The sequence below is a fragment of the Amphiprion ocellaris genome, chromosome 17 (assembly GCF_022539595.1).
Source record: "Amphiprion ocellaris isolate individual 3 ecotype Okinawa chromosome 17, ASM2253959v1, whole genome shotgun sequence".
NCBI classification, from domain to species: Eukaryota; Metazoa; Chordata; class Actinopteri; family Pomacentridae; genus Amphiprion; species Amphiprion ocellaris.
In genome coordinates, this window is record NC_072782.1 from 30,797,091 (window position 1) to 30,807,858 (window position 10,768).

Genomic DNA, 10,768 nt, shown 5'->3' on the forward strand with positions numbered 1-10,768 from the left:
TACTGCAGCTGCGCTTCTTATCTGGAAACGCAATCTCAGAGATAAGGTTAATGCTCAGTGATTCAGAGAGAGGTAGAGGAAGGTAGCAGGAAGACAGAGCGTCGAGATTTAGCCCTCCCCCCAGTAAAGGGGTCGAAAATGAGAACACATTTCCTGTAAATGTCTTCTGTTGTGTTGCGTTTCTGACACCAGCCCTGCAGAGGAGCTAAAGCACAAAGCTGATGTGACCATCATAGAGGTTCATCACTGCTGGAAAATAAAGCAGATTTGGTCTCTGAGAAGAATAAAACACTAGAAAACCAGATGTGATTTGTGTTGAGAACAAATTCACCAAAAACCAACAAAAACTGAACCTTGAAACCTGAAAGTGTTGCTTCCCTGTTTGCTGCATATGGAAACCCAACAAAGCCCCACGTTGACATCTTGTACTACCCCAAATTTAACACCCTCAAAGGTATTTTGTGTGCAATATGTTCTTGTATAAACTAAACTTAACTTGAATTGTGAAGTATGCTCATTTCTAATTCTACAATCAGTTAAACATGTGATGAAGATTCCTCTAGGTAGCTACCTGCTTGTGCAAAGTTTTCAGTGGAAAGTTTTCTTTAAATTCCCAGAATGTTCTTCTTAAAGGTGGATGGACTACAGAAATTCTTAAAAATACCACTAAAATTCCTAAAAGGTTTTCTCAGTGTTGCACTGAATGTTGTCATCATACAACATCGTGGAACATTGTGGGATGGTTTTCTGTAACGTGTGAACCACAACAACAACCCCAGAACATTGCAGACAGAAAGTTCCAGAGTGTTTGTGAATGCATCAGATTACAGGAACGTTTTTTAAAAAGAATGTTTTGTAATCCGAGGCCTCGAAAACATCTGGAAAACATTGGTTTGAGAACATTCTTCCTTCGCAGAAGACAATCTATGGTTCTGACAACATCTTCCAAACATCCTCTAAATGTTGCAGCTTAAACGTTGGGTCTTAGTTGACTTTAAACCTTGTAGCAACATTATTTTAAAAGATAAATATCCCAATAAAGTTCCTTAAACATTAGATTAAAACTTTAAAACATTAACTGAACTCGTACTGTGATGTTAGCCAACATTTTGGGATCATTACCTACTGAATTTTAAAAACTCAAACCATTCTCTCTCAAATAACAATGCATTTTTCATTTCCTATTTGTTCGCATTTACCCACTAAACTTCTTTAATGGTTGCCCAAATGTCACTGTGCAAGATTCAAAGAAGTATTATTCCAACAAGGAGCAAAAATCTGAAAAATTAGATCAGACTTGAGCAACAGAACTTTGCTTTTCTTCTTTCCACTGCATTGAATTATCTCACAAACCCCTCAGCTTTAGTTTGTGGCTCTTAGGAGGGAATAAACCATGACAGTAACTTGGAAACTAGTGGACAACCACAGCAGATAAATAATATTTCTACACTGATGCACCACTAATCCATTAATATCAGAAATTTAACAATGAATTACTTACAGGAGACTCTTCTACTTTTGATACTTGAGGTAAATTTAACTTCTGATTCTTGTTTTGTTGTCATTAGTTCTCCCAGCAGCAACTTGTTGCCTCCATCCAACTCATCTGTCCTCAGAACTTCAGAGGCTGAACTCTGAGTTCAGGTTGTGAAAGATGCCCAGTAACATTTGACACATCCAAAAAATAGGGCATGACCTGAAGCACAGCCTACACTTATGTGTCTCTGCAATGTTCTTACATCATTTTCAGCCTCTATGACGAGGACTCACTGAGTTTACAGTAACAACAACTCCGTTTACATGCTTTATGATGCTCTCTCACATCTATTTTTAGTGTTTGTTGCTGGTACTTGGTAAATTCAGCACCAAACTCGAATCTAGAAGTGAAGAATTTCTTGGGAAAGAGGTCAGACTAAAATAAATACTTGATCTTTTTTCTTCAACAATGCATCATGTTGTTTGATTGAGTAGGCGTTAGTTTGTGAGTCGTAGGTGTTGCTCTTCCTCCAGCTCAAAATATACTAACTTCTATTTTAAGCAAAGTTTCACACCTGGTAAAGGGTGACAGAATGCTACTATTTCAAACTTGTCGTAAGAAAATTTCTTCACTTGTAACTTTCCGACCTCCAAAAAGGCTCTTTTGTACAATGTGGGCTGAAAAGTTCCAACAACAAACTATTCTAGGTAAAGGCATCAGAAAAAGGTTTTTCACCGAGAAAAATCCCTCTGTTGCTTTATTGAGCTCTTGTAATGGGGAAGAAACTTTACCAAATGAAACACTAACCAATGCAGATGATGCAAATCTCCTCCTCAGAGGTTTTGCAAAAAACACGACACCCAAGATGGTAAAAATAACCACCGAATGTCACCAGATCAATCAACCGATGAGATATTCCTTCACTCCCTCAAACAACTCCAATAACTTCTCATCAAATCTAGATTTTTAAGGACTTTTTGGGGGAATTTATCCACGACGAAGCAGCAAGCACAAAGAGAAAACAAAAGGATGGAGTCGCCAACACAAGCTAACGCAGGCTCAGAACTTACATGACATCCCTTTGATCCCGAATACACATCCTGGTGCTCGGCTTGGAGCTCCTTGCGAAGGACTTCTTCTTCCTCAGTGACGGAGCAGACATGTCAGCGGACATGACGGCGGCAGCACAGTGCAGTTTACCACCATAATTTTCAACCACGTGGAGGGACGGAGGACAGTTGGACAAACTTTAACTAGACGATTAGATTCAGATTTAAGGTTAGAGGAAGGGTTAGATATGGAAGTGAAGCACCAGAGTGCAGATGAATGAAAGGAAATAGTAGGTAGAGATGTATAAACTGGTCGTAAATCAAAAAATAAAGCAAAGACGTGGATAGACGAGGAGATAAGAGCGATCGGTTGTGTCGATTAGGAAGTCTGCTGGTGGTCTGAAGCTCTGGTACTCCGCCAGGCGCTTCCTGAAGGGGGCTCCTCCTCCAGTAGCGGCTCCTGATTGGTCGACCGGCAGCGGCGTGTTCCTTCCTGCTTCCTCAGAGACAGTACGCGATTGGCCGCCGGATGCAGCCTACACACACACACACACACACACCACTGCACACTAACCTCACACAGTCGGACACGGCAGAGCTGAGAACGAAGCCGGGGGACTTTCCATCTCACAGGAGGGGAACAATGCAGAGGTCAAGAACATGCAAACACAACCTGAAATAAAGCTGTTTCCGTCTGAGGCTGCAGGTGAACTTTCATGCTACACTCTGGTCGGTAAACGCAAGAACCTTCAACGTTCATGTTCCTCCGAAGATGTCGATGAGCCCACTCACCCAAAACAACAACACTTACAAGCTCTAATAATTCTAATGTTTCTATAAAGTTAAAGAACCTTAAAGAACCTACAAGAGAAGTCCAGTTGGTTTTTACTGAAGCTCCTACGATTATCAAGGGAGCAATGTTCTCAAACCAACATTAAAAAAGGTTTTCCAGATGTTAACGAGGCCTCAGAGGACAGAACATTTCCTAATTATATCAAAATGTGATCTATTGAAAGTAGAACATTTTGCCTTTTTGTTGAGGGAACACATAGAACATTTTTCTGCCACACATTTTCACAGTATTAACAAAGGAAGTATGTTCTCAATGTTAAATGTAAAAAATGTTTCATGAATTTATTGAGGCCTCAGATGATGGAAAGTTCCTTTGAAGAAAAACATTCCCACAATATTCAATGAAAACAGAGGAAGAATGTTCTCAAACCGACACTCAAAAAATGTTTTCTTGATGTCACCGAGGCCTCAGATGACAGAACATTTTTTATAACTATCCTATAATATGATATATTAAAGGTATAAAGTTTTGATGAGGGAACACATAGAATGTTCTTCTGTAAGATGTTTTCACAGAAATAACAAAGGAAGTACGTTCCCAATGCAACATTAAAAAAATGTTTTCAAGATGTTAGAGGTGACCGTGATAGTTTCTGTATAAAACCTTCCAGTATTGTGAAAGGTGGAACATTCTGGCTGCGATGTTATGAAAATATTTTGGGATTTGTTGATGGAACACATTATAGAGTCTATAAAATGTTCTCACAATGTTCCACAGGGTTCTATGAAAACAAAGGAAGAATCTTCTCAGTGTAAGTTTTGAGTTTGGGCATAGCAGAAGAACAATGCTATCACCAAACATTTTAAGAACATCTTTAGCTATCTGACCTTTAAGAAGAAAATTCTGGGAACTAAAAGAAAATTTACCACTGAAAATATTAGTAGAATTTCCTATAATATTCTTAGGACATTCTTAGAGCAGAAAAATCTAGAAAATCTGGGACCAGCTGGCAGGAAACATCCCAACAATGCTGCACAACATCACCTACAAGTTCTAAAAATTCTTTACAGAAAACATTTCAGACAAAATGTTCAAAGAACATTTAAAGAATATTTTCATTTTCAGTAATGTTCGTATAGGATGTTGTCAGGAACAATCATATTCCATGATGACGGTGGAACGTCCTCAAAACAACATTCCAAAAACATTCTCCAGATGTTATCGAGGCCTCAGGTTCCTGTGATGTGATGTATTAACAAAGATGGAACATTCTGACTGCAATGTTCTGAGGAGGTTTCAAGGATGTTCTTGAGGAAATACACGGTAGAATCTACAAAATGTTAAGAGTCCGCTGAGAATCTGCTGGTTGGATTTGATTATGCCTTTAATAAACATGAACAAGTTAGACCTCAGCAATGTTTCTGCCTCTCAGTTGACTCCTGAACTGGTCCTGGGTCACTTTCTGTCTTTTTTTCTACTTCTACTCATTATTTCCCTGAGTTTTTTAACAATTTGTTCGATGTTTCTGCTTCTACTGTTGCATCCTGAAGTTTTATAGGGTCATTCACACCTTATTAAAAGTCTGACAGCAAATCCAGACGTACTAAAATGTGATTGGTGTTAAATGTGGTCAATTACAGGTTCCTTTCAAGACAACATTAAAGCAACACCAAAAGGGAATCATCTGGATTTGTTGGGTTTCTCTCTATAATAGGACATTCTAAGGTCTTGACTTTACTATCTGAAGTGTCTTGGTACTTTAAAAATAAAACTGAATTGCATTTCTCTGTGGTTCTCTCTTTGACAGGTCGCTATTTTCAATTAAGATGCCACAAGTCAGTCAGCCGAGCAGCTCAAAGCCTAATTCTGGTTTCCAGACCTCTGACCACTGTCAGCAGCTCAGACTGTGAGGTGTTGAAAGTTAGAATTTAAAGCCACTAAAGAGCAGGTTTCTCGCTGCTAACTGCACAGTCAGGTTTTAAAGTTCAGCAGAGAGTAAATCAGATAAAGTACACTAGAAAAATCAAGGAAGAAAATGTAGTTTCAGAGATACTTTCAGCTTTGCTATCTACAGGTACATTATTCAATCATTTATAAACAGCTATGTGAGGATAAAACATCAAAATGTGACCATTTTTGTCATAGTTATTAAGAGAGAAACATTACTTAGTCATTAGAAATCGATGTTCAAATACTTAAATGATAGAAGGAGGAATTTACTGAAATAACCAACATGCTTGTGTTCAATTTAACACAATTAAGATGCCAAGATATTTAGTTTTCATCTTGTCAGTGGTGAGAATGATGAAAGTTTGGAAGTTAAGGTTAAATAACCAACCAGCTGTGCCTTGTTTGGCCTTTTGCTTTTGAAACCTGATGTCACTTTTAGACTTCCAGTTTAGTCAAACCTGCCATATTTCTCATTAATGCGGCTTTTGTGACCATCAGGTTGACATGACATTGAACTTCCTCCATTTGGTGTCTTTTAAAGCTATAAAAGGTACCAACTTGGACTCCGCAGGAACCACCTGATGCAAACTGTTTTCCATTTTAAGAAGTGGAACCCAGAGTGGCTTCATTTGGTTTTAAATGAGAATTCCAGTCTGCTCCAACTTCATGTATTTCGTATTAATGTGGGTATTGTGGCTCTGTGGGTTGAACTCTGAACCTTCATTGGGAAACAAGTTGCACAAAACAGCAAGTTCATGCTAATGGCGCCATTAGCATGAACTACAAGCAAATTTCTAAAAAGGCAGATTTTTTTCTAAGTTCCATTGAAGTTAAATGCAAAATCTTTCCAAAAGTGGAATCGTTTATTGATCGTTAGGAAAAACCCAACCTAAACACAAAAGGTGGACGCTTTAGTGACAGGTGCCCAGCAAACAAACAAACAAAGATTCCAGGGTAAACAAGACAAACAAAAAGTGGTGTCACAGTTGGAAAAAGGCAACCTGGGGTAAGTTATCGCCATTGGACTGGACAAACTGCTAACTGACTAATGTGATGAATTATTTCATGCATGTCAGTTTGGTTAGATCTACTGGGCTGTGGCTAGCTTCCAGTTTAGTTTGTCTTCATACTGGGGAGGTAGCAGCACACCAGATAACAGTTTAATGGTTGCAAAGTGGGATGACAAGATAAGACCATGTAGTTTTACTTCGCCGGTCTTGGCTTAACTTCTACTTGATTCTTGGGAGGTGAATCATCTATGTTTATTAGAACTTCATCAAAGATTCATTAGTTGTAGCTGTACAGCTGGAATTACTCTCATTTATGGACACATGCAGATTTTCCAAGTGTTGAGCTCAGAAACACCACCAGTTTTCCAAGTCTTGCCTTCCTGATATATTAGCTTCTCTTCTTTGGACTCCAATAAGTTCTGATTTAAAAGATGTTCACAAACTGAAATGAACCACTTTGGTCTTCAAGTTAAGTCCATGAGTTTCTAGAGAAGTCAGGCTCATGCATGTCAATAAACCGGCAAATGCATAAAATATGATGAATATGCAGGTGAAGCAAAAACTCTGGATGGAGATACAGTTAGGAAAATGGCTGCAAATGGTTAAGTTCTATGTTTACTTTCATTAAAACTCAAATGGTCTTGTAAAGCCCCAACACAACTTCTCATTTTTGCGAATCCACACAAAGGAAGTCCCCCATGCAAAATTTTCACACCAAATGATGGCCGATAATAGAAAAATGCAAAGATTTCTTTCAAATATAGCAACAGACTGACTACTTTGACTCAGTGTGGCCTGATTATGTTTGCTTTTGTGAATTCTGACCAGGAAAACCCCTGGTTAGAATGAAAAAAGCCAAAATTCTCCATTAAAACCATATCAAAGCCACTTTAGGTTCCACTTCTTCAAATGGAAATTGGTATGCATCCGGTGGCTACTAGTGTTGGTACCTTTTACCTTTTAAAGACACCAAATAGAGGAAGCTCAATAATCATATCGATCTTGGTACTTGATTATTCGCCAGTTCCATAAATCAAAAGGGACAATAAGGTTCATTATATCAACATCATCCAGTCTGCGGTTCAGGACTTGATTTAATTTTGTCATCTATTGTCAAAAAATAGCAAATCACATATTTATACTACTGAGATGTTGGTTTAAAAGCAGACAACGACAAAGACTGGAAATAAGCTACACATTTTCAGGGTTTTAGCAAACTGCCATCATTTTTTAATCACATATGCTTAGTGGCAATGAAATCACTGGTTAGATTAAGTTCAGAGGCAACAGTGTTGGCGTTATTTTTGAATGAATGAATGAAAATGAATTACAGCATTTATGAAATACATCTGAAGCATTCAAGAGTCTAAAGTTTCAATCCAGACGCCCATTTAGGATCAGGTTTATGGAACAAAAGCACTTCTTTGGGAAAGATCTTGGGTTTTGGTAAGTGGTGGTAGAAGAATTCAGATCCCCTACTTGAGTAGAAGTATTAACAGCAAACTGTGGAAATACTCCTGTGCATGTAAAAGTTCAGCAATCAAATCCTTAAGTACAAACATATCAATAAAATCAGAAAATTGTACCAAAAGTTGAAGTATTCAGCAAAAAAAATCCTTCCTGTCAGTGTTTTGATGTGATATATGATGTTTAGTATACTACTTTATATGCTGTTGCACAGTTTAGCCTACAAGAATGTATCATGTTCAACTTTCTTTGAGCTTGGAAAACAGCACTATTTGCAGACATTTTTGCATTTTACAGCGAATTAAAGAGTTTTTTTAGTAGTAAAGTAATTTTTAACATACTAATCCTCTCAGATTGTTCTCAGTTTATAAAGAAACACTATCTTTGAGTTTATCAGAAAATTCATGGCATATTTACTTCCAAATATAGTTTCTCACTGAACAGGAAGGGTAGGAACAATCTGAAAACTAACTAAAGTCTTCAGAGAATTGTAATGGAATAGAAAGTACAACATCCATCCATCCATCTTCTATACACCCCTAGTCCTCATTAGGGTCACAGGGCTGGAGTCTGTCCCAGCTGACTGAGGGTGAAGGCAGAGGACACCTGGACAGGTAACAGTCTATCACAGGGCTAAAAGTACAGCATGTACCTCTGAGATGTAGTGGAGTACCTGGAATTAGTCCAGTACTTGAGTAAATCTACTAGTTACTTTCCACCGTTGGGTTTAGTTATGTCACACATTAAATTTGCGTCTGTTAAACGTTTCCATCTTTCCAAAACAGGTTCTGTCCAACCTTTAGAAAATAACCAACTTATTGTTTTTCAAACCAAAGGAAGAAACTACAAAACCTTTTCCAGAAATGTATTCCGTGACCAGAAAGGTCACAGCTTTGCAAAGGACACACAAATAAAATATTTGAGTAAGTGTGAAAACTGCTGTTGCAAATCCATCGAGTGGAAAAACTGAGTTTAGAATATTTTTGCAGGATTTCATGACGCAAAAGGACTTAAGTGGTGACTGTGTTCCTGTAATAACAAGTCACCCACACAAAAACTGCAATTCTATACAAATAAAGCCAACATTCACTGAGAATTGAAAGTTCACTTCATAAAAAAAAACAAACAAAAAACAGACATGATTCTATCTGTACTGTAGGAGATAAAAATGAGATGTGTTTAGTGAAATGTGATATTCATGATGGAAGCAGCTGGTTCCTGTTACAGTGACGCTTCATCTGACAGCAACACAACTAGAATGAGTCAACGGCAAACTGTTTAGATGCTCAAACTGTTTCTAATTCAGTCGATGACTAATCAACCTCAATGTGATATCAGTGGGAAGCTCCAGAGAAGGAATTAAAACTGGTTGTGTTGATCATCTAAAAGCACTCAAACTGCTGTCGACTCCTAACATGTTATCTAGCGAGGAGTCATTCCAGAATTGGAGGACATTTTACATCTCACCCATCAAATTTAAAATAATCCTTGTACAAAATAATAAAACATGCGGTTGTTGTGTAAATGTTCTTGTCCTGAGACCAAATCTAAAAAAAAAACCCCAAAAAACTAGTTGAAAAGAATGTTTGAAAATATTTATAAAAATACCAAATAAGTCTGGAGTTCCCCCTAAAATGCCATTTTTCTCTTGTCCCACCCTCCTGATGACCAAACTGGATCTCAAATAAAACAGTTCAAATGAAATTTAAATCTCCTTTTTTTGATATTTTCATTGATGTCTCTTGTAATTGTGGGAGCATTTTTTAAATAAACATAATATTTTAAATAATAATTATTTTACATGGAACGTGTTCCACAACAACCCTGTTAGCGTAACTTTTTTAGCTGGTAGAAGAAGAAGAAAACAGTGAATCACATGAAACACTGGAATTAACATCATCAAAGAGTTTCCCTAAAGAACGGGTAGAGCAACGTTATGTCCTCTCTTCTATTTTTCATATTTTCATAACATCGTCAGCCTTGATTGAATGTCTCACTCTACCTCCTATTATCAGGATCAGACTAATTCTTTGGACTGTTTTCCATCAGTCAGTTTGTCCTCTTGGTCAGCAGTAACAGCAGCTAAATATCTAGCTTCTACTGCTGAGAAAAAGATCACATTAGCACTGATTAGCAACCCTGTTACTGTGATTAGAGTAGGGTTAGCAAACAACACATTAAACATGGAATAAAAATGCTACCATTGATGTGTGAGCTGAGCCAGTCTAGCCTTTGATAGTTTATTGTCTATCATTGATGAACATGGAGCAGAAAATTGGAAAAAAGAAGGTTTATTTTTCAAGAATTTTGAAACCCAAATGTCCTCCATTTCTGGAATGACCCTTAGAGTTTCATAACCATCTTAATGAGACTTTTGCATTTGTCCAATGGTGGAAATGGAGAGTAAAGTCGATGTTGTACAATTGATTAGTCTATAGTACATTATAGTCTAGCTGCACCTCATTTTCTTTCTGCTATGGGAGGGAAAAAAAACAGCGCTTTGGCTTGTTTCTTCTTCTTTAAACCAATCACAATCTTCTTGGGTGCAGGTACGTAAAGGACGCAAATTGCTGTGGTGGAACATTTGCAAGCAGGGAGGCAAGAACTGTCATTAAAATGCATAAAATGCAATTAAAACCTAGCAGGACTGCCTCACTACCCTCTGCAATACTTGAAATTATCAGTGTTGGGCGTTACTGCTCGGAGTTTGTTGCCGTTTCCCCAAAGTGAAGTCGACTTTGCACTTCTACCTGCATCCTACCACCAGTGAATCAGTTTACTTTTACGTTAATGTTCCTCACAGTTTCATTCAGAGAAACCCACCACAGTGACACAAACAGCCACATGATATCTGTCATTTACACGAGATTGAACAGCAGGTGATGCACGAGGCGAAGATGCAGGAAGTTGGTCGTAGATCACTGCAACAGTCAGTGTAGACGTGTGAGGGTGATTTTCTGGAAACGAAACAACTAAACGCAAGGACGCATGATGTGTTTGGACCAAACTAAGAGTAAACCTG

The 10,768-nt window shown here is 37.9% G+C and overlaps 1 protein-coding gene across 3 annotated transcripts in view; it reads right to left on the reverse strand.

Annotated features, from left to right (window-relative positions):
• Positions 1–10,768, reverse strand: part of sh3bp2 (SH3-domain binding protein 2) — a 42,643-nt gene that overhangs the window by 22,529 nt on the left and 9,346 nt on the right. Inside the window, exon 1 of one of the 3 annotated variants that reach the window (XM_023289452.3) lies at positions 2,548–3,093. The exons of the other annotated variants lie outside the window; for them this stretch is intronic. Within the exon in view, the coding sequence (XP_023145220.2) occupies positions 2,548–2,651 (104 nt within the window). The 5' untranslated portion in view covers positions 2,652–3,093. Of the gene's footprint in view, positions 1–2,547; positions 3,094–10,768 lie in introns of those variants that run through there. 3 annotated transcript variants of the gene reach the window in all.